The 26,157-nt window shown below is 33.5% G+C and overlaps 2 protein-coding genes across 2 annotated transcripts in view; one reads left to right on the plus strand and one right to left on the minus strand.

Moving 5' to 3' along the window:
- The window catches only part of LOC127865107 (protein RD3-like), a 575,560-nt gene that overhangs the window by 464,390 nt on the left and 85,013 nt on the right, over positions 1 to 26,157 (minus strand). The gene's annotated exons all lie outside the window — the stretch shown is intronic.
- On the plus strand, positions 8,812 to 11,588 carry LOC127865115 (sentrin-specific protease 1-like). Its single transcript, XM_052405024.1, has 3 exons — positions 8,812 to 9,003; positions 9,592 to 9,715; positions 11,410 to 11,588. Exons 1-3 carry the CDS (start codon positions 8,867 to 8,869, stop codon positions 11,482 to 11,484), a joined length of 336 nt encoding a protein of 111 aa, XP_052260984.1. The 5' UTR covers positions 8,812 to 8,866; the 3' UTR covers positions 11,485 to 11,588.

Genomic DNA, 26,157 nt, shown 5'->3' on the forward strand with positions numbered 1-26,157 from the left:
AAACGGGGCTTAATGCATGTCAAATAAGTGGTGTCCTATGCACACTGATTAGCCTGTGCAGTGCGCACAAGGTAATCAAGGACGACACGTTCTGATTTTATGGTGTTTTTCGTTTAAAGAGAGTCTCTGGTACTGGGATGACAATTAATGCATATGCATTAAGCCCTGTTTTCTGAAAATGAAGCTTAAATTATCTTTTCTATTAATGATTTGAAAAAAAGAAGATAAAAGTGATAATAACTTCAAAGTAACCTCGCTGACAAGGCAAATAAACAAAATCACTTTAAAATCAAATAAACAACCAATGGGTTCTAAATTTTTACCTAGTGGCATTTTTAGTAAACATCTAAAAGGGACCTTTTCACAGTTTGTCATTAAATGCATAATATTGATAAATGTAAACATTGGATCGTAAAAGCACCATTAAAAAATACAAGAATAAAATTAAAGAAACAAAAACTTACCCTCAACTGGGCTCGAACCACTGAGCGTATCTAGATATAGTTTCTTATATCATCCGTTTTGGTTATACAGCGTGGTGCGCTATCTAAATCGTGTTTTAACTGGCCACGTTGCTATTTGGGGCTATCGACCACAGAAAATTCTATCCGTAAATACAGACACGCGTGTTTTCATGTGACATTTGGATAGGAAATTATTTGAAAACATGGGAGAAAACAGAGCGTTCAATATACCTACACTTGCAGTACATAAAGATTGTCATATTTTCGTATGTTACACACCCTCTGACTCAGATTTAGTTCACAATCTAGTTGAAAACCTGGAGAAGAGAGGATTAAAATGCAGCTACCACGAACGAGACTTTACAGCCGGGCATTCAATACTTAATAACATGTTAGACAAGATACGGAAGAGCATGTGTATGCTAGTGTTTTTATCGGAAGACTTTGTAAACAGTGGTCAAATGTTATAAAAAAATATAAACATGTATTTTGTATACAGAACCATGTTCAATATTTATAGAAAAGCATCCAATATATAGAGAACACAATATTAGATCAACTTCAAGTATAGAGAGCAATGTCTTATATATAGATATCAAATTCCAACATATAGAAGAGGCATAATGTCTTATATTTAAAGATCAAGGTCAATGCCATAGAGAACAATGTTTAATATGTAGAGAACATAATTTGATATTAAGAGAACAAGGTATGCTTTCCATTTGTATAGAGAACAATGCCCAGCATATAGATCTCCAGCATATAGAGAGCAATGTCAAATAGATCTTTTTTATATAGAACAAGATAAATTATGAAACCAAAGTCTAATATATACAACCCTGTGAAATATATTGAAAACCAGGTCAAATGTATCTACAATTTGTGAAATATATGTGTTTTTTTATGGGAAATACAGAGCTATGACACACTGCATAATTATGGAGATTCCTTATGCCTCTGATATCCCATCGGTTATAAACATGCATGCGGTCGTCACCACGAACAACTGAACGTCAATACTGTCAAAGACAATTATAATATATTTTTATCGGATATACTAACAGATTTAAATAGTTTATGTTATCGATCTGATTATCCCATTATATTTCACGTTTAAAAAAATAGTTTTATCAGTTACTAGGTCATTAATATACAGAAGCGAGGTTCATCTGCATTACTTAAAGAGAAATAAAACCCAGCATGAAGCCTAATTTGTGCTGTGTTTTATTACTCTGATAGTAATGCACTTTATTGCCATTATACATGTTATTAGAAGGTGACACGTGATATATTATATTAATAACGGTATCTACACATGTGCAGACATGTGATGTCACCAATGAACGCTTTTAATCCACCTTTGAGATCGAATAGTTCTCATTTTTTTCAAAGAGTTTCGTTTGATTTGTTCGAAAAAAAAAAGCGGAAAAGAAATAAGGCAACAACGGTGTGAATAGGTTTTATGTAACTCTGACATTCGGTATCCATAAGTTAGATTAATTAAATATATACCATTTCAAACGCGGAAATGCGGTCTTGACAAGAGCAAGTGGAAGCTTCAATGTGTAGAATTACAGAGATCACCCTTATGGAGCATTTATTTATTTAAAAAAAAACTGGAAATGTTATGTTAGAAATAACTACGCATTATTAAGCATGAATTATATCACGTGTGCTTGTAGAATAATAGAGAAGATTGGTACCAACTTTGCGTAACTTAACGAAATCCCCGTTATAAATCGAGTTTTGTGTGTGTCAGAAACAAGTGAAAACGATTATATGTTTCTATTTTAATAGAAGCGAATGATAAATGCCACATAATGAGATTTATTATTACTGATATAACCAATAAATGTCGAACTTGGGAGAAGTCGGTACCTGCGCCAGCGTCTGATACAGGTAGCTTTACTGAATTCCCCTTCATACAGCGCTACTTTATAGATGACAATGACCAAACTTATTGCGCTGTCTTGCACTTTCAATTAAAGTGATGTATAAATGTCCCATAAGCAATGTTTAATATTATTAATATCACTTTTATACGTAATAACATGTGGGATTTGGGTACACTCGGTGTCAGAAAGCGTGTAAAACTTCACCGAAATCCCAGTTTAAAAGCGCTATTTCGTGTCAAATACACGAGTGGAAATGTTTCGTAAATAACCTTGGTAAATGCCTTTGAAGAAGTGTTTATTTATTGCTATCATCATCATCATCATCATCATCATCATCATCATCATCATCATCATCATCATCATCATCATCATCATCATCATCATCATCATCATCATCATCATCATCATCATCATCATCATCATCATCATCATCATCATCATCATCATCATCATCATCATCATCATCATCATCATCATCATCATCATCATCATCATCATCGTCATCATCATCATCATCATCATCATCACCATCATTATCATCAGCAGCAGCAGCAGCATCGTCGTTAACAGCTTGTGCGACGACATTGGCCAATTTGTCATGGAAATCTGTACATATTGGCTGCGTTCATGGAAAACGGGGCTTAATGCATGTCAAATAAGTGGTGTCCTATGCACACTGATTAGCCTGTGCAGTGCGCACAAGGTAATCAAGGACGACACGTTCTGATTTTATGGTGTTTTTCGTTTAAAGAGAGTCTCTGGTACTGGGATGACAATTAATGCATATGCATTAAGCCCTGTTTTCTGAAAATGAAGCTTAAATTATCTTTTCTATTAATGATTTGAAAAAAAGAAGATAAAAGTGATAATAACTTCAAAGTAACCTCGCTGACAAGGCAAATAAACAAAATCACTTTAAAATCAAATAAACAACCAATGGGTTCTAAATTTTTACCTAGTGGCATTTTTAGTAAACATCTAAAAGGGACCTTTTCACAGTTTGTCATTAAATGCATAATATTGATAAATGTAAACATTGGATCGTAAAAGCACCATTAAAAAATACAAGAATAAAATTAAAGAAACAAAAAACTTACCCTCAACTGGGCTCGAACCACTGAGCGTATCTAGATATAGTTTCTTATATCATCCGTTTTGGTTATACAGCGTGGTGCGCTATCTTAATCGTGTTTTAACTGGCCACGTTGCTATTTGGGGCTATCGACCACAGAAAATTCTATCCGTAAATACAGACACGCGTGTTTTCATGTGACATTTGGATAGGAAATTATTTGAAAACATGGGAGAAAACAGAGCGTTCAATATACCTACACTTGCAGTACATAAAGATTGTCATATTTTCGTATGTTACACACCCTCTGACTCAGATTTAGTTCACAATCTAGTTGAAAACCTGGAGAAGAGAGGATTAAAATGCAGCTACCACGAACGAGACTTTACAGCCGGGCATTCAATACTTAATAACATGTTAGACAAGATACGGAAGAGCATGTGTATGCTAGTGTTTTTATCGGAAGACTTTGTAAACAGTGGTCAAATGTTATAAAAAAAATATAAACATGTATTTTGTATACAGAACCATGTTCAATATTTATAGAAAAGCATCCAATATATAGAGAACACAATATTAGATCAACTTCAAGTATAGAGAGCAATGTCTTATATATAGATATCAAATTCCAACATATAGAAGAGGCATAATGTCTTATATTTAAAGATCAAGGTCAATGCCATAGAGAACAATGTTTAATATGTAGAGAACATAATTTGATATTAAGAGAACAAGGTATGCTTTCCATTTGTATAGAGAACAATGCCCAGCATATAGATCTCCAGCATATAGAGAGCAATGTCAAATAGATCTTTTTTATATAGAACAAGATAAATTATGAAACCAAAGTCTAATATATACAACCCTGTGAAATATATTGAAAACCAGGTCAAATGTATCTACAATTTGTGAAATATATGTGTTTTTTTATGGGAAACACAGAGCTATGACACACTGCATAATTATGGAGATTCCTTATGCCTCTGATATCCCATCGGTTATAAACATACTAAGGGCCACAAAAATACCTCAAATGAAATACATATAAAAGTTATGATATTTTTCTTCAGATTTTCTTCCATTTTGAAAATGTCCCAAGTGTACAGATTTGGCCTAAAATCATGCTAGATCCTTTCAGCAAAAAATTCAAGTTCCCTGTAACTTATTAACCAGGTTTTTAACCAGGTTTTCCGAAGGAAAAAACTGGTTATTAGATTGGCGAATGTGTGCGGGCTGGCGGGCGGGCGGAACAAGCTTGTCCGGGCCATAACTATGTCGTTCATTGTCAGATTTTAAAATCATTTGGCACATTTGTTCACCATCATTGGACGGTGTGTCGCGCGAAATAATTACGTCGATATCTCCAAGGTCAAGGTCACACTTTGAGTTCAAAGGTCAAAAATGGCCATAAATGAGCTTGTCCTGGCCATAACTATGTCATTCATTGTGAGATTTTAAAATCATTTGGCACATTTGTTCACCATCATGGGATGGTGTGTCGCACGAAAGAATCACGTCAATATCTCCAATGTCAAGGTCGCCACGACTAAAAATAGATTTTTTTAAAAAACAAACTTACAAAGGGGGTTAATTTTGTTTGTTCATTTCAAAAGTTCAGTTTGAGTTTTCTCCCTTTATCAGATTTTTTTTTCACAATGAAAACCTGGTTTTGTGACAATTTTGTCCCTTGTCTTATAATTTTATAAGAATGTTTTATGCCAATTTAATTTGTATTCTATATTACTGACTGTTTGGGTATTTCTTAGAAAAAATGAAAACTAAAGTTGTCAAGTACAAATAACCTTAAATCTCTTAACAGCAACCTTAAATCATCAAACGGACCTTCTAGCACAGAACATTATTTGGGGAAACATTAATTTGTATAGTCAAATGTAATAAAAATTTAAAAAGTATTTATATATGTTGAATGGTTTGCTTATTTAACTTGTATAAACTTGTATACAAAAGTCATGTAAGTGTCCCAAGTGTACAAATGTTTGAAAATTGTATACAGTTTTGGCAAAAGCTAGTTTTTGCAGATTTTCTTATATCATAAAAAAGAAACTTCACACATATTTGAAGGCCATCCTATATTTTGATAAATCTGAGTTTTTACTTTAAGATACAATGCTTTGAGGCCAGGAAAAAAACTTTCAGGAGTATAGTTTTGAAAAATATGTGTTAAAAAACATGAAAATTTCAAATTTTTCCATATTTTTTTTTTTAGAACACTTCTGATTTTGTATTTAAATTTTGCTTAAGAACATACTGCATGTTAACAAACCACACAAAATATTGAGAACATGTTTTAATGGGATTTTATTAAGTGCAAAAGACATGTACATTTATAAAAAAAAATCAAAACATTTGGTTAACATCTTTTGTTGTGAAAAAGTGATTACAACTGACAGAACGGCCCTACTCATTTACAAAACTTAACCCTTTCCCTATGCAATACAAACAAAACTGTTGCCATAACTTAACATCTAAAATTTGAGAAAAAATTTCATTAAGGCTTCATTATCCCCACGCTTTTCGGAGAAAAAGTGTGGATATTGTGGTTATTTCCGTCCGTCCGTCTGTCTGTCCTGACCACTTTCTCCTCCTACACTATAAGCACTAGAACCTTGAAACTTACACACATGGTAGCTATGAGCATATGTGCGACCCTGCACTATTTGGAATTTGATCTGACTCCTGGGTCAAAAGTTATGTGGGTTGAGGTGGGGCCGGGTCAGAGATTTTTACTCATTTTTATGCCCCCGGATCGAAAGATCGGGGTATATTGTTTTTGGCCTGTCTGTCATTGTATGTGTGTGTGTCCCAAAACTTTAACCTTGGTCATAACTTTTGCAATATGCAAGATAGCAACTTGATATTTGGCATGCAGTGTATCTCATGGAGCTGCACATTTTGAGTGCACCGGAGACTACACCGAATGTCTTCAAATTGATACTGAACCTCTCTTATGGCAATACGGATAATCTCAACTATGCATGGCCCCATTACCAACCCTGGGGTGCCCCGCCCACATTGGCCACGCCCACAATTCTGATGAAATTTCTCAGTAATGTTCCTTGGGTGAACCTCTTTCAAATTTGTTTAAATAATGCGCCTGGGGTCAAATTTGACCCTGCTCTGGGGTTACAAAATTGAACATATGCTTATATAAGGCCTATTTTGTGAAATCTTTCAAAATCTATCAAATTTGGTATGTAGAGACATCTAATAGTCCTCTACCAAATTTGTTCAAATTATGCCCCTGGGGTCAAATTTGAAACTGCCCCGGGGGTCACAAAATTTAACATATGCTTATATAGGGTCTATTTTGTGAAAACTTTACAAATCTTTTTGTCCATAACCATTGGGCCTAGGGCTACCGAATTTGGTATGTAGTGACATCTTATAGTCCTCTACCAAGTTTGCTCAAATTATGTCCCTGGGGTCAAGTTTGACCCTGCCCCCAGGGTCATAAAATTGAACATATGCTTATATGAGGCCTATTTTGTGAAAACTTAAAAAATCAACTTGTCCATAACTGTAGGGCATAGTGCTACCAAATTTGGTATGTATTGACATGTATTAGTTCTCTTCTTAGTTTGTTCAAATTATGCCCCTGGGGTCAAATTTGAAACTGCCCCGGGGGTCACAAAATTTAACATATGCTTATAAATGGCTAATTTAGGGTAAACTTTAAAAATCATTCTTGTCCATAACCATTGGGCCTAGGGCTACCAAATTTGGTATGAAGTGACATCTTATAGTCCAATACCAAGTTTGTTCAAATTATGCCTCTGGGGTCATCTTTGACCCTGCCCGGGGGGGGGGGTCAATTTTGTGAAACTTTTAAAAATCTTCTTGTTGAAAACCATTCGGACTATGGCTACCAAATTTGGTTTGCAGTAACATCTTATTGTCCTCTACCAAGATTGTTCAAATTATGCCCTTTGGGTCAAATTTGACCCTGACCCGTGGGTCACAAAATTGAACATTATATACACTTCTTTCTTGCTTATTATGCCCCCCCTTCGAAGAAGAGGGGGTATATTGCTTTGCACATGTGGGTCGGTCAGTCCACCAGGTGGTTTCCGGATGATAACTCAAGAACGCTTAGGCCTAGGATCATGAAACTTCATAGGTAGGTTGATCATGACTCGCAGATGACCCCTATTGATTTTGAGGTCACTAGGTCAAAGGTCAAGGTCACGGTGACCCGGAATAGTAAAATGGTTTCCGGATGATAACTCAAGAAAGCATACACCTAGGATCATGAAACTTCATAGGTAGATTGATCATGACTCGCAGATGACCCCTATTGATTTTTAGGTCAAAGGTCAAGGTCACGGTGATCCGAAATAGTAAAATGGTTTCCGGATGATAACTCAAGAACGCATACGCCTAGGATCATGAAACTTCATCGTTAGATAGATCATGACTCGCAGATGACCCCTATTGATTTTGAGGTCACTAGGTCAAAGGTCAAGGTCACAGTGACCCGAAATAGTAAAATGGTTTCCAAATGATAACTCAAAAACGCATACGCCTAGGATCATGAAACTTCATAGGTAGATTGATCATGACTTGCAGATGACCCCTATTGATTTTGAGGTCACTAGGTCAAAGGTCAAGGTCACGGTGACCCGAAATAGTAAAATGGTTTCCGGATGATAACTCAAGAACGCATACGCCTAGGATCATGAAACTCCATCGTTAGATAGGTCATGACTCGCAGATGACCCCTTTTGATTTTCAGGACACTAGGTCAAAGGTCAAGGTCACGGTGACCCGAAACAGTAAAATTGTTTCCGGATGATAACTCAACACCGCTTTTGCCTAGGAACATGACACTTCATAGGTACATTGATCATGACTCGCAGATGACTCCTATTGATTTTCAGGTCACTAGGTAAAAGGTCAAGGTCACAGTGACAAAAAACGTATTCACACTATAGCTGCCACTACAACGGACAGCCCATATGGGGGGCATTCATGTTTTACAAACAGCCCTTGTTTTGTGAAAACTTTAAAAATATTCTTGTCCTTAACTAGGGCTACCACACTTTGTATGTAGTGAGATATATTAGTTCTCTATGTGTCCAATAATTATGTTGATGAAGGTGGCAGTGGTAATGACTTGATATGTCTGTGAGATATGAATGCCAAAGTCTTCGTTTTACATAACATGAATTTTTATGTAAAAGTGGTGGTTCTTCATAAATTCTACATGTTCTTTGCAAATGATGACCTCTACAAAGTTGTTCCAGGAGTACCATATTGCCTGACAATCTTTTGTTTTATTGTTAACTTAAACTTTACTTGATTCTAGAATGCTACTATTCTTCTTTGAAGTAATTTGAGCAAATTTCTCACTGTTTAGTAATGTATACATTGTTTAAGGTACATTATAATTTCACATTTTGTAGGCGGACTTCAATATGTATGATCTACTTATGCTGCCACAATGTAAAGGCAACAATCACTGGGTTTTGCTGGTTGCAAGTGTTATGTCCAGGACTGTAACCATTTACGACTCGTTGGGTGGTAACAACAAGGCCTTGTTCGATTTGTTCTGGTAAGGTTCAAAGCTGTAATTCATTTTTTGTCTTACCTGCTTGATATAGCAGTCACAGTAGCAGTTGGTGTATGTGCATTTTATGTGTGTCTCTGAGCTTATCCAAACTTTGATTCGATCATTGAATATGCCATTTTTAATATAGCTTACCACATATGTTCTCCATGTAGAGAAGCTGCAGCGCATGCGTTAACAAGAGATCGAAGGTCACGTTTAGGGAGCTTTTTTGGCCAGTTCCAGTTATCATTCATCAGGCAATATACCAAACAAGATATTCAAAAAACTTTGTAAATCTTATTTGTTTTCTATATTTGGATCTTTATCTTAAATATTAACTTGTTATGACCACCAACACCTTAAAAATGATAGGCTATATATAAATTTAAGCTTGCTTTCTTAGTTCATTCTTATTTATTATTGTGTCCTATCTCTCACACTTATGTGTTTCAAATAATGTGTTAATAGATTCACATTATATATATATGTTTGAAGACTGATTACCAAAACAATTTGGTATAGATAAAGTACCGCTTAAGTATATAGGCACATGAATTTTGTTGATTTTTACCAACAAAATATTTGTTGCAGCCAGTTCATGTGTCAACAAGCGCAAATTGTGAAAGATGGCTTGGAAAAATTCAGTTCAGAGTTCAAAGCGCCACCTTGCAACAAACAGCGCCATGGAAACAGCTGTGGAGTGTTTGCATTGATGGTAATAAATTAGCTTTATATTTCTATATAGGAGTCACTTTGTCGTACTGTCGGTCGGTCTGTCCCGAAATTTCATCCGATCTTCACCAAACTTGGTCAAAAGTTGTATCTTGATGATGTTTAGGCCAAGTTTGAATATGGGTCATGCTGGGTCAAAAACTAGGTCACGGGGTCACTTAGTGTGTTTTAAACCTAAAGTTTGTCCGGACCATAACTATGTCATTTATCGTTAGATTTTAAAATAACTTGGTACATTTGTTCACCATCATGGAACGGTGTGTTGCGTGAAAAAAGTACGTCGATATCTCCAAGATCAAGATCACACTTGGAGTTCAAGGGTCAAATGCTTGTCCGGGCCATAACTTTATCATTTATTGTGAGATTTTAAAATTATGTGGCAAATTTGTTCACCATCATGGGACAGTGTGTCGCGCGAAAGAATTACTTCAATATCTCGAAGGTCAAGGTCACACTTAAGAGTTCAAAGATTAAAAATGGCCATAAATGAGCTTGTCTGGGCAAATACTATGTCATTCATTGTGAGATTTTAAAATCATTTGGCACATTTGTTCACCATCATTTGACGCTGTGTCGCGCGAAAGAATTACGTCGATAACTCCAAGTTCAAGGTCACACTTTGAGTTCAAAGGTAAAAAAAAGGCCATAAATGAGCTTGTCCAGGCCATAAACTATGTTGTTCATTGTGAGATTTTAAAATCATTTGGCACATTTGTTCACCATTATTGGACGGTGTGTCGCGCAAAAGAATTACGTCTATATCTGCAACGTCAAGGTCACACTGTGACAAAGGTCAAAATTGGCCATAAATGATCTTGTCCGGGCCATAACTATGTCATTTATGGTGAGATTTTAAAAATACATGGTACATTTGTTCACAGTCATTGGAGGATGTGTCATGTGAAACAATTATGTCGATAACTCCAAGGTCTAGGTCACACTTACAGTTAAAAAGTAAAAAAATGGCCATAAATTTGGACTGCATGTCATGCTAAAGAATTCAAGAGTTCAAAGGTCGAAATGGCCATAAATGATAATGGCATTATCATTCTTAAAAATCGCCATAAATTTGATTCTCTTGTTTTGTGAAGACAGCATGCAAAATAGTCTGTGTCAATGCGGCACGTGGGGGTTTTTGTCACGTCTGTGACAAAGCTCTAGTTTGCTTAGTAAAGATCTGCATTAACTTTTATTCAACAAAATAATGGGAGAATGTAAAATATAATCATCGAATTTCTGTTGGTGCATTGGTTTTTAGAGCCTTGCATTTTCTTTTAATTTATAAAGAACATGATATTTCATATGTAATATCATAACCTGAGGATCAAACTGTGTTATAGAGTCCCACTTTTGTCAAATAACCCTGAAAAAAGGTTAAACAAGAAGATTACTCATATTTTATTTTATTAATGTGTCATATAATGAAAAAAAGCATTCTCTTTGCTCCATTATATTATTTTGTATGAAAAGTTGTTTTTCAGTGTCTTAATGTGATTGTATATTTATGATGCATAAAACATGAATACTTTTCACTGTCAAACTATCGTTCTTGCATTTTTATTTTCAGAAATAGTATTTTTTGTGAACACTTAATCTAGTGAATATATGCTTGTCTTATTGCAAACAAATGTTGTTGTTGTTTAAGTTAAGTATGAATGACTTTTACTTTATTTCCAGACTGCCAAATGTTTGGTCATGAAAAAGCATCCCACAATGTTGCGACAGGCCCATGATTCATTTTATCGAGACTAGTCGTGAGACGCAGACTTCTGATTCATGGAGTGCGGCAAACATATCTGTGCGACTCGATCATTCCACTGTAAAGACCCGCACGGCATTAAAATGGATATTATCAATTTGTGTTGTTGCTCGAAAATATGTTTTTGTAGCAGGAAGTGCTTTGGGCTTGATTAATCTGAGAACTCGACAAAATATTAATAAAATCCTTCTGTGTATTTTAGTTCTGAAAACAGAAGTAGCCAGTTGGTATTACACATCTCCTAAACAAGTACAGCACAATAAAACTTAAGGTTTTATAATCCTTAATTTTTATATCATCTTTATATCCACACAAAAATATTGATGATTGTGGTGCTCAGATTGCAAAACCACTTGTTTGGCAAAAATAATGCAGATGGTTAGATTATGATAAGTGCAAGAAAAAAAGAATAACTCTGGAGATAATAATTGATATGATAATCATTGCTTGACAGAATCACAATTGACCTAGATATTTATTTATGTAGTGGTGTATTTTTCAATGAGTGCCTTAAGATTCCAAAAACATATTTACTTAAAATAAATCATCCCGAAGGCGTAAATGACTTATCATTTCATGTTCATGAACCGGTTTTAAAATACTTTGTAGACTTATCTGCTAGGCGGTGAGGACTTATAGACCACCTGATAAACTTCAACTTTATTTGCCCTAGTTCAGTAACCGACTAAAGATATGCTAACATAATACTGATGAGTCTGTTGTGTCTTATATTCTCATTGCTACTTAAAATATTAAGTCTATTTCAACGTTTAGACTAATAATAAGCAAATTCGTTAAATTGATATCCCCCGCCAAATAAATTTTGATTATTGATGGGTGCAGAACTAACAGAAAAGTTTATTTGAAGGGTTGTACCCTTATCTCACTTAATTAAAAGTAACAACATAAAAAAACAATTGGCAATAACTCTTATTAAAGAAAGTGTAGGGTTATAGATTTTGTGCATGACACCTCTCCTCATTGATATCTTAACATCCATTGAATTTCATCTTTAAATCGTGTATAGTATCTGTGATATGGACCTGTAAAGTAACATCAGACATGTACATATGTACTAGGGTTATGTTTCTTGTTCATGGCACTTATTCTCATTGACAATTATACACCCATGAAATTTCATGTTGAAATCTTGTATTTATAGTTTCTGAGATAAAGCCCTGAAAAGTTACATCATACAAAAACAACAAAGGGCAATAACTCTTATTTCAGAAAGTGAAGGGTTGTGGTTCTTATGCATGGTTCTATAAATGAGATATAGCCCTGAAAAGTTACATCATAAAATAACAATAACAAGAAAGGGCAATAACCGTTATGTAAGAAAGTATACGGTTATGGTTCTTGTGCATTGATAATTATACACCCATTAAGTTTCATGTTAAAATCTTGTATAGTATCTGAGATATAGCCCTAGTTACATCATACAAAAACAACAAAGCGCAATAACTCTTATTTCAGAAAGCGACGGGTTATGGTTCTTGTTCATGGCACCTTTCCTCAGCTATATTTATACACCCATAAAGTTTCATGTTGAAAACTTGTATTGAGTTTCTGAGATAAAGCACTGAAAAGTTTGTGAGTGACTACACTGACAGACAGACCAACGGTACGTTTAAGTTTATTTAGCGTACCAAGGGTACATTAAAGTATACTTAAGAGTACACGGGGTACATTAAAGCATTACCCGAGCCGTACCGACAATTACCAATCGAGCTTATTGACATATTAAATAAATGATGATAGTGGTAACTATGATTGTGTGAAATATAATACAATAGTTTTCCTGAATTGATTGTACATGTGAATTAGCTAAAATAATGATAAAAACACCGATTGGGATTAAACATTTCTGGAACTGAATTTGGTTCATAATCAGTTTTTAACTATTTTAAGCTGAAATAATATATATACACTCTGAAAAGACTTTCTTAAATCAATGTTATATCTTTGTATTAAAGAACTGCAACACTCATGACTGTAAATTAGGCATTACCATATTCTTTACAACGTAATGCATGTACATCATCGATATATATAACATTTAAAACGAAAATCGTTTTAAAATTCAAATGTTTGCATGGTGTTAGAACTTCTGTTTTGATATCTTTGTTGTGAACAATGTGTTTAGGTTCAACGTCCGAAAAAAAGATGTGCGAAAATAACTGCAAGATGTTAAAACGCGAAATTAAGTTGAATTGAAACAACAATGCGTTAAATATTATTTTTCATCAAACTGACATTTTTCACGGCGACTGATTGGAGCAATATCACGGGGGGTACTGTGAAAATCGTCAGATCTCACGATCTGACAATATTGACGCTACACCGGTCTATTTCGTTTCCGTAGAGATAGCTAATGTCGTCCGTTTGTAAGCTCAAATTTGATTGGCAGACGGGTTCAATGGCTTATTCTAAAAATAAATGCTGCTCGAGCAGCATATTGCTGCTCGAGCAGGAATTTTGCTGCTCGAGCAGCATTTAAATGCTGCTCGAGCAGCATTTTTTTCTGCTCGAGCAGAAGTTAAAGTTTCGACCCCTTTGGTGCGCCATAGTGGTTATGCTAAACATGAGGTGGCCGAGGCAATGGATATTAACATCAGTGAAGGGTATTCAATAATTCCATTATTGATCGAGCCATGCACAGTGCCGGATTTCTTAAAAAACATAACCTACATTGACGCAACACACGTCGATGTAAATGAGATGCAACGACGTGTCTTAGAAACGGTTGCCAATCACAGTAAGTTGCTGAAATATGATCATTGATATTTTTTATCTCTATTTGCGAAAGAATTTCTAATGTCTACGTGCGTAGCGCGCGTAAACCTAAAATTTAAATGAAATCTGTAATTTAATTGAGTTGCCGATTCTGTTGAAACTTTTTGTATGTGTGCCATGGGTAGTCAGTCGTTTACCAAAGTTACTCATGTGGCTTCGGTCTGCTGACTTATATAACCGGAAGAGCTAACAACTGAAATATCTTTCAACGAAATCTACATTTTCAAAGTATTTATCAAAATCATCTGTGAAAGACTCCTATCCCAAATGTGCTCCTTTGAAAAAGGGAGAGGATTTATCTATTCGTATATGACTATATTGTACACGTGTCAAAGACTACTGGTTGGATTTCAATACGATTTAGCAGAACTATTGATGGGGAAATCCTTCACCAAAATGTCTCAAATGGTTCCACTCTATTGAAACCATGTCCATATATAAATATATATATATATATATATATATATATATATATATATATATATATATATATATATATATATATATATATATGATACAAACATGTGCTGCTTTACAAATAGTTCAGCAGAAATGTTTCTTTTGTGCTTTTCTACCAAAAGCACATTCTTAACGCACTGTTTGAAAAAAAAACATTACAAGTACTACATTCTTATTCTCAGCACTATTCTATCTGAAACCACACGGATTCAGTGCGACCTCATTTTAAGGGCATCACGACCATCTCACGGAATTCCTACGAAACGATATTCTAAAGAAATATGTTAAAAAACCCAACAGACGGTAGTGCACCCAAAAGTTCGTAGGATCTCGTTTTTAAATCGCATGCAAACGCCACTATAAAGACTACATGATAAACTAGCAGATAAAAAACTATAAATACGCATTTATTGAAAGATTTGTGGTATAGATTTATAAAAAAAATATATTTTCTAAATAAGAATGTCTTGCAAGCTTCGAGCTATTAGAAATTTAGTTATGTATTTTTTAATCAGCATGCAAAATATGTAGTTTTAACAATTGTTTGTAAAAAAAGTGAAGTAAAATAAAATCAGAAAACGGTCGAAACAGTATTTAACAGTTAAAATGTGGATGTATTAATTAATAATGAAAAACGCAGTAAGAATGGTTTATTACTGCATAAATATGACTTTAATAGACAATCATATGCATCCGATCTGCTGCTAAATAGAGCTTACGATATCACTATGAAGCCAATTTTGCGCTCTTCACTTATGGTATAATTTACGAGGTTTTGTAAACTAGATCAAAACGGGGTCGCATGAGATCAAACACAAGGTCAATAGGTCAACCAAAAGAAATAGCTTGTTAACACCACAGGTGGTTAGCGTGTGGCTATGATATTAATAAGTGAAATCACCATTTTGAATGATAAATAATCATATGATAACGAAAAATAAACTTTTCTGAAAAAAAATTTGACTTTCAAATATATGTATATTTGAAAGTGTACTTTTTTTCAGAAAAGTTGATTTTACGTTATAATATGATTAATTTATCATTCAAAATGATGTGTTTACTAATTAATATCATATATATATATATATATATATATATATATATATATATATATATATATATATATATATATATATATATATATAAAACAAGGTATTCAACTCAAAATCACCCGAAAACAGGGTGCATCGCTTTGAACAGCAATTACTTCATTAATTGTGCAGCAATTTTTATGAACTTGGTCTTATTCAACGCAGATATAAATTTCCTTTCTGGAAATGTATATATCTTGTTATATTTCTACACATGATGGGTCAAATTGTAAGAAATAAAACGATTCATAATTCGCTTGACCTACTTAACAGCGATTAGACAGTTCAGCCACACGCTAACCACCTGTGGTTCGAAAAAACAAAAGTGCATAGAAATTAAAAATTTAAGTTATTTCACTAAGTTCTTTTGTTATTCTTAACTCCACTTCTTCAGAAAAAGTTCAGTTCCTTTGGGTCCCAGCTGAGCTCGCAAGGGCACATGTACTTCTTCTTTGTTATTTTTTTTCCTTCGAAAGGCGCATTTCTCGTTTAATAAATTGACTGGCAGAATATAGGAAGTGATGTATACATGAACGTTCTTAATAAAGCAACGGAGAAAACTGGTTGATAATATGCTTGGTAAAAACAAACAAACTATAATTGTATATAAGTTTTAATGGTGAATTGATAACTGTATTCCTATTATTTTATTTTAAACAAACACAATTTTGAAAGTGTTCTTATATGTTTGTTGAAGATCGCATTTGCAAATAACGTTTGATCTTCAAAACATTATAAGTATCACATATAAAATATGCATTTTTATATAAGTCTCATAAGCGTTTGAGTAATGTGTGTTATTGTAATTGTTGAAATATTTATGTCCGAACTTAATTTGCCACGCTTGTATGCATTATAATTTAGCACCAGCTATATTTTTCGGCATAGCTGTATAACCAAGGTTTTCACCTTAATTGACCTTTACTTAGTGAAAACAAAATGTTGAGAAATTTCCCGCCAGTATGTCCGAATGAATATCTGATTTTTGTTTCATTTGTATACAATACCTTAACTAAGCAAAAATAAAAAAAAACATTGTGTTCTTCTTTCAAATTTAATTCAATTTAGTAAAATATTGAAAAAAAGCAACACCTGGTTAACAATCTTTAATGTGTAGTATAGCATTTTGGAAATCCTTACTTTTCTGTAGATTTATTCATACGACTCACATATTTTGGTTCTGCAACTTAAACGAGTAAACGTGTCGTACCCATCTTTGTGCTTAGAATAACCACAGGTAATATTGTCAAAATTTCAACATCGGCTCCATATTTTAGTTGTAGGTCTAAAAATTGTATTTAGGCTTTCAAAGATACGTATAAAATGTTAAATATTCATTTGTAAATTAAAGTTCAGATTTGAAACAAAGCAAAATGCGACATAAAGACCATATACCGATGCATTTTGTAGATCGACCAACACTGTCGTACATGAGTACTTGTCGAGTTGCTGAACCAACGTTTAAATAATATCTGGAGTGAACAACAGAGTAACACACCACATTTTATCTTTAAGATTCTTTTCACAGATGCTAGTCTTCTAGGAAGTTTACATTCTCGGAAAATAATCCGATAAGATTGTAAACTACGTTAGTATTCATTTAAATGTATGTGGATGAAATGCGGTTGAGAATTGTTCAGAAAAAAAATCGCGACATTATAAATTACTTTTTATCTTTAATTGTCAATTGTTATCAACTACATAAACGTCGTATATCTTAAAAAATATATTTCTTGTTATGAGATAAATCTTGTTTCCAGTACTATATAATAATGGCAATAAATCTATGCCGAAAGCTATCTTAGTCAGGTAAGCCGGAAAAACAACAACTATTAAAGTGCTCATTTGTACATTATCCTTACAAATTGGCTGAGCGTTTCGCTAGAAACATTCATAAGATACATACATCATGTATTTGAATTTAAATTGATACTTTTGATACAAATGGAGTTTCATCCAATCGTCAACTCCAGACAATGTATATTGTTTACAGTGAGAGCTTGTTTAAATACTGTTTGAAAACGTAGTAACCGGTATTCTTTTTTTTGCAACGTTTCATTGTTTAAAAACTCCACTCATATTCATTATAGCGATTGATGCATTGATAAAAATACCTGATTATTAGTAATAAAAAGATATCTCTTTATTTTAGAAACATTGGCGGACCTTCAAGACAGGAGTCAGCATTATTTTATCAATTTCCACTGGTCATGTCGACTTTTATTGTGCATGAATAAATTATACAATATTTACGGGTTAAACGTGTAGCATTTGGTTCAGGTGCATTTTCAGAAGCATGTCAGGTATTTCAGTCAAAAATGGTATTGCAGTATGTGCAAATAGACCCACAGATTTGAAAGGACTCGGTAAAGTTCAGTATTGTTTAAAGTACGAGTTGTTTAAGCTTAAAAATATACTTTTAGATCGACTTTTCACTCAATAGTCCGTACAATACTGCCCACTCAAATGTCAGCCCTGGCTAAGGAAAACAGTGCAACATTTCCATATCAATATTTCTACAGCAGGTATTCAATTAAAACTTCACACATGTCTTCGGGGCCGACCAAGACCCATAACTTTGACCTGCAATTTAGCAGAATTATGTCCCGTATTATACTTTTATACTAAGGAAATTCAGATAAAAGTTTGTTTGCAACAACTTCATTCTATTGCAGACCTAACTGGGGTCGGATTTGTTGCCAGTTTAATCAAGGTCAAAGTCACTGTTGCTACAAATAGATAAAGGTTTGCGCATAATAACTTGAGTAAGGATGGATAAAACGTGCTGAAGTTTTGTGTGTAGCTAGGCTACAGGCTGTTTTAGTGAGGGATTGCATTTGATACCTGTTAAATTATGGTAACTGTTACTCAAAATACAAACAAAATGTATCTGCTCCATAACTTAAATTTAGATTGAGATATTGTGATGTTATTTTGTTTGTTGGTAACTTACATGAAGACCCAGGGTGGACTCAATATTTTGACTTTGATGGAGGACTTGTGCGGTAATAGTGTATGTAGGTTACATGTTGCCCCAACTTGTAAACTAAATTAAATTGAACTAAATTAATTGGTAAATACTGGTAGATCTAGTTGAAAATTTAGTGTCTTGGCATGGTCATTTTTTGTTTTAATTTATATTTTTTCATCTTTAATTTTACATATACTGTATAACTGGTAAATTTATCAAACTTCAAATATGTTTTTGTGTTAATTTTATCAGCCGATTGACAGAAAATGTGCATTATATTATCAAAGCTAACGAATAGTCGAGTCCGCCGTCTTGGGGCAGCTCTTGTCTATAATATACATTTTTGATTTAATTACTGTTAATGATTCACATTTATAGATTCGCCCAATAATTCCTGTTCTTATCTCACAGTTGTTGAATAAAAAGATACATCTCTTAATATGGTAAAAGCACACGTGATGCCATGCGGTGCAAAGCTAAGCTATTAGGACTGGATTTCGTTAAATAACTGTGTCAGTACAAACATTTTTTATTATTTGTTGTTATATTCCTCTTAATAATTTTAAATTGTGCAGAGTCTTTATATATGTATATTTATTTTTTTGCAGTTACCGGAATGAGTGTAGACTGTGCTTTAAAGAAGTTAAAAGAAAACTGGAAATTTCGTTTTTTGCAACACTATCAATTACTCTTTGATGAAAGAGACCGTGAAAGAATAACTGAAAGCGGTCTTCAGGTAAATGCCTACGAAATATATTTTGTTCGATACATTTAAATTTCGTTAGTGTTTTATTTAAAAAAAATAATACCCGTCTTATCACTGCTTTTGTTCTATGAATATTATAAACACATTAAATTTCTTGTCATTACAGATCACAGACGACGAACTGGCAGAACTTGAAACAACTGTTTCGAAATCAATATTAGTTCGGTTTTGGCATGTCTTTAGCGAGTTTTCGCGATATACATTACTGATGTAACGGCCACCGGAAAAACTTTGCGAAACCGAAATTTCGCAAACTTAAGTACCCTTTTTCTTGAAGGTTTGCTTATTTGTGATAAAGTATAAGATAAAAGTCTAACTTGTGATTAATAATTGGTTATTTTTGCTTGTTAAATGCGTTTTCTTCACTATGAACTTTATTTGCAAAGTTGGGGTTCCCATGGGATTTTTGTAATATCCCATGGGATTTTTCATTATCCCATGGGAATTTTGGTTTCTCCCATGGGATTTTTTTCCAGCTTTTTTTATGGGAGAAAAAATCCCATGGGATTTTCAAAAACATAAAACACGTTCGTTTGTGCTTAGTAATCGATTTTAAGCATTGTTAAAGCATTTGTGCTTATTTTCGTTCAATTTACTTTGATAGAAAAAAAATCCCATTTTTTTATGGGAAAAAAAAATCCCATGGGATTTTTTTCTGATTTTTAGAGATTTATTCATGTAACCTTCAGAAACACTACCTTTTAACAAATGATGAGCATTTCTCGCGATTTCAACGCGTTATATCGTGTTTTAAAATAATAAAAAAATCCCATGGGATTTTTTTTCCCATGGGATTTTTTTGTCCCATGGGATTTTTTTTCCCATGGGATTTTTTTTTTCCAATGGGATTTTTTTTAAGGTATAAGTTTCTAAAAGCTATATAATAATAATAATAATTATAATAATAATAATAATAATAATAATAATAATAATAATAATAATAATAATAATAATAATAATAATAATCGTGCTCAATATGATGAATTTGTTCTTTTAAGCGACTAACATTTTTATTCGAGCCGATCGTCGAGTCCGAATGGTGAGTATAAGAGCAATTTACCAGTACAAATAAATCTCACTTGTGAAGAGAACGCTACCGTACTATAAAATAATCTTGATAATAAGTCATATCATTTCTCGACAGAAAATGAAAACAGTATCCATATTGATGTCAGCAATGTCCCCTGCTATGATAAATATTGACAAAATGAAAAACCTTGACAATAATTCCGTGTCGAATACGCATTAGATTATAGCAATCAAATTCATATAAGCATTGATAAGATAATTTGCGAAAATGGGTCTTATGTCAAATACGGCAAGCGTAGCTCCATTCCATAATGTCCGGTATTAAGTCACGTCAAGTTTCGTGGTCGAATTATAGCATAATAATCATTTTCACATTACGCGAATCATATGAGTTTCCCTACATATATTGTGTTAAAATTAATGTTACACTAATGTGCGATGATGAAAAGGGGATTTCGGTAATTCTACATTCGCCCGCCTAGTACCGAAATCCCCATATTTACGCCTTAAAGGGTCAATAGGTCATCGGTATGAATGGTTTTTGACTTCACATGAATGTTAAGGTGCAAAAAAATGATATTAATTTTAATTATTAAGCACTCTTGACAGCATTAAGTTGCCTCTCAGTGGGGATTTCGGTAATTCTACACTAGAACTTAAACGCGCGCCGGTACCGAAATCCTGCTGTACAAACCTTCAAGTGTCAACAAAATTATTATAGTGTTTTTTTTTCATTAGCAACCAGTGACATGTATTATCTCCCATTCGGTTACTTCTTTTGGAAAATAATTAGCGGGGATTTCGGTACTGCTACATTCGTACGCCCAGAGCCGAAATCACCCATGTTTACGCCAATCCCCCATATTACGCCTTAAAGGGTCTATATGTCATTATGTTTGGGTTTTGGCTTTGCATTAATGTTGATTTGTACACAATCATATTAGTGTTAATCATTTAAACACTCTTATCAGAATATTTTTTCCATTATTAAATAGTTTATTAATGTGAAAAATGTGTAAACGAATGTAAAAAAGGTAAAATGTACATTTAAAACATTGGTTACACAAAAGTATATGTAAATATAACATGACATAGTAATAATAAGTCTTCAGAAAGTATTTTCCAAACAAATCTGATGAAACAAATGATATCGTACTACCTTATTTACAATATGCTATACACTTTTGCAATTTAGTTATCAATGTTTAATCAAAGCATAAATCAGGATAATATGTTGCCTCTTAGCGGGGATTTCGGTAATTCTTAACAAGCACATAAACCCGCGCCGGTACCGAAATCCCCGCTGTACAAACCTTCAAGTGTAAAAAAATACTGATTTAGGTTTAAATAAAGGGAACAATAGTATTTTTGGCCACCAAAAAGCACTTCCGCGTCAACAAAACGATTGAAATTATGTCAGAAACCCAGCTTTTCATTGTATATATTGCAATACACCATCGGCCGCCGAGAGCGGAATACTGCGCTTGGCCGCTAAACAATGTGGATTGCATCAAATTAAATGTCAATTTTCGATTTTATTACAAAAATAAACACTGCCTTTTTATAAATATGTCAAGCACGTACACTTATATATATCGATATATCTTTATGTAATGTAGAAAAGTAAAGCGCTTTATATATAACAATGTTTTATAATGTCTCTCTGGTTGAGAAAAAAAACTAAACAAAACCATGTAGAACATATATGTTTTCATAATTAAAAAAAATATTTAATGATGAACGTGATGTTTTATAATTGATATAAGTTCACGTGTCATTGAACGAGTTAAGGGAGAGATGCGAATTAAATTACACATAATTAAAAAATGATACTATACTGTCAGCTTGATTTATAAATTGTGTTCCATCGCGCCAATATATTCATTGTTTCATGAAATTGTGTATAAAAGCAAAACGATTGAAATTATGTCAGAAATCCTGCTTTTCACATGAAATGATCTTTAACACTTTATTTATTCCAATCAGGTAATTAATAATAATAGGGGAAGTCTATACTGTGTATTAGAAACTTGTTGTGGTGATCCCTATCTTATCCGCTCAATACACATCCACCTGGCTACTGTACAGAAAAAATTAGATTTACTTCCAAAATAACTGATTTCATTAATTGCTAACTTGTTGTCTACATTTTAAATTAACAACGATAATGGATTAACATCACCGTTGCACAATTATTAAGTTCACAGTAATCTGTACTTTAAATAGATAGCCTAATTAAAGACGGTGCTAATAAAGAACAAAGCGTGAATGTGGATATTAAGAAATTAAATCCTTTTTTGCATGACACTGGCAGTATATCATTTTATCTTATATAAATAAGCCACATTTAAGACATGGATAAAATTAAAATAAGACACATTTGCATCTTTCATTTCTTTAAAAAAAAAAAGCACGCAGTCACATATAAATAAGATACATTGAAGACACAGAAAAAAAAAAATAAGACACATTTGCATCTTTCACTAAATTTTCTTAAAAAAAAACATGTGAAACTGAAGAAAAACATTTATTACTGACACATTATTCTAAAAGTCGACTGACAACTTAAGTTCAAAGAGGGATTTACAATTAAATAAGATCCATTTTCGCATGATGCTGGTTGTAGAGCAAGCAATACATTTCTTACTGACACATTATTCTAAAAGTCGACAGGCAACATAAATTCAAAGAGGGAACCACAATTAAATAAGAACAATTTCGCATGATACTGGTTGTATAGCAAGTAGTCACATATTAATTACAGCTTGCATTAGTTGCAATAATTTTGTTAAGTGCGCGTGCTTCTGAACGTTGCGTTAAGCGAGAGTGTTGTCATTTTGTTAGTTTTATATTTTGGTATTATGTATGATTATTGCTTGTTTTGAATTTGAAATAAACGCTTTCTGGCAAATAAGCATCGTCTTAATTTTAATACAAATAATGAACATTTGACATACAAATGTCCAATAACATACCGGCAATAACATTATATATATGTTAATTTCTGTGCATGTTTATACCGAAATTATAGCCGACATCGGCAGTTAGGGAAATTTAGTGACACACTTTAACACATCAAACATGCATGATAGTTCTTTTTTTCATATGATATTCCCCTGGTTGCTTACCGGTGTATTGGTGCAGTTGATAACCCCGCCGGGACTACAGTAGGGTGCTAATACACACGTGTATCGTGTTCAATACAATCGTCTTAATTTTAATACAAATAATGAACATTTGACATACAAAATGTCCAATAACATATCGGCATTAACATTATATATATGTTAATTTCTTTGCATGTTTTATACCGAAATTATAGCCGACATCGGCAGTTAGGGAAATTTTGTGACACACTTTAACAAATCAAACATGCATGATAGTTCTTTTTTCATATGATATTCCCCTGGTTGCTTACCGGTGTATTGGTGCAGTTGATAACCCCGCCGGGACTACAGTAGGGTGCTAATACACACGTGTATCGTGTTCAATACCCGATCCATGCTACAACGTGTAAGAACGGGAATTTCGGTAATTCTACCTTTTTAAGCTTGCGCACCTCTAATGGGCACATATCCAAATATAATTTAATTAATTATTTTCCTAATCAGCATCATTTCACGAAACTACATGCAAATTTGTAGGTAGCTTTCCATGTTTAAAAAAAATAAACCGATTTTTTCAAAACCACCCTCACGCTCGGCTTTTGTCCAGTTTATTTTCACCCCTGGGGTATATAAAAGTTCCATAATTCATTCATATTTCCAAATATGGGCATGCAGTTGGTGTGTACAGATGCAGTAAAGGTGTTTAAAGTTTAAACAAGATGAAATAAGTATTCTTTTACAGACATTTATTTTTTACAAATTTTAATCTATGGAATAGCGCCATGAAATGTAAGTGATTTCAGCCAAGTAAAAATTGGGTCGGTTAAAAACAAAGTGTCATAAAATTCAAAATAGTATCATTTAAGTTATATTTTAAATTAAGTTTTTTATAGAAACACTATATACAGCAAAAATACCTAAAAAATAGACAGATTTACCGTTTACTTTTTGAAATAAAAATAAAAATGCAACATGCATCATTCGTATTTTCAGCTGTAAATTAATCAATTTAGCCATAACGTTGTTTTAATTTTAAATTGAAGGATGTGCATACAATTTTCAACATATTTAACAATAAACATAGCTTATGTGCTATATTAAATCAAATTACGTTAGAAAAGAAATAAAACGCGTCGCAAAAAGTATGCGATGTCGGCAGGAATCGAACCTGCGCGGGAAAATCCCAAAAGATTTCAATTTCATCGCCTTACCCACTCGGCCACGACAACTTTATATCTGTGTAACCTTAAATTAGATATATATAAGTAAACAGGTAAAAAGGCTCGCTCGATCTTTGAAGAAATCGCGAAATCGTATTTTTCAGATGATAATTGGATCAAAGTCAATATTTATAGTGAAAATAATGTAATCTAAATGAATAAGTTAAACATATATCAAAATTCGAAGTTTGAAAAAAATAAAATGCATCTCTCGTCTCGGAAATAAGCGATCATTGACGATCGGCAATGGCTTATGTATGAAGTGAAAGGACAGTTGAAAGTTTCCATTTTGCACGTTAATGATTCTGATAATATGGTGACAAAGGCAGCAGTCCTATGCAGTATTGTGTTTGACCGGAGAGTAGCGTGATCTGTGTCGGTGTTGGGCGCTCTGAGGGCGCAATCCGGCTACATAGGTACATAGAAACCTCTTGTGGCTATAGTCCATGGATCGGGTTCGGCACACAGGAACATGTAAATTTTTATATGTATGTTTTATATCTTAATTACCTAAACGTATATTTATCCTGGTTACTTATTTACTGAGGTATGAGTTAGTCGCAATGATTGTAGATACGTTGTACTATATTTAGTAAGTATTTGGAGGACGAGTGGCACGGGCACGCGCTTTATTATCACTTATGCAAGGAACGCGTTTTGTTTATATACGTATTTTTGATATTCCGATAGGCTTAAGGGAGGTAACTTATTCAAGTAAAACGCGATATTTTTTGCAATGCCTTTTATAACTCTTGTTTAATTAATTACATACGAATGTACAGCTAAATTTAAGATGATTTTTACCAGAAAAAAAATTCGGAGAAAGATATATTGAGATTTTGATATTCCATAGAATGCGAGTCTCCATATATATTTTCTATTGCAGGGGAGGTAATTTAAAATTTTTAAAGTCTCCGAATTGGTCTTTGTTGTATCTATTTACGTTTATTTCAAGCTTATGGCGATTAAAAAATTAAATATTATTAGTATATGCTCACATGGATATTGGTACGGATATATCGTGTTCATATAACAGTTACTACATCCATTTCATTCATCATTCAGGTCGGGCTACACAAATCTCGTGAAGAGGCCAGTAGGACCTGTGAACAAACTCTCATACACACACTCTTCACTCATCGTGGCGCTCTCGCATGTCTGAGGCGATAGATAAGATCGATGTCATATATAATACTGTATTCGCTGGTATTTTCGGTTGATATGTTT

Source organism: Dreissena polymorpha, chromosome 1 (assembly GCF_020536995.1).
Source record: "Dreissena polymorpha isolate Duluth1 chromosome 1, UMN_Dpol_1.0, whole genome shotgun sequence".
NCBI classification, from domain to species: Eukaryota; Metazoa; Mollusca; class Bivalvia; order Myida; family Dreissenidae; genus Dreissena; species Dreissena polymorpha.

Excerpts from the sequence above, each read along its gene's own strand:
- LOC127865115 (XM_052405024.1), top strand. The coding sequence starts at position 8,867 with ATGTATGATCTACTTATGCTGCCACAATGTAAAGGCAACAATCACTGG. Across the intron at positions 9,004-9,591 it reads GCCTTGTTCGATTTGTTCTG|CCAGTTCATGTGTCAACAAG; the intron begins GTAAGGTTCAAA and ends TATTTGTTGCAG. Across the intron at positions 9,716-11,409 it reads GTGGAGTGTTTGCATTGATG|ACTGCCAAATGTTTGGTCAT; the intron begins GTAATAAATTAG and ends CTTTATTTCCAG.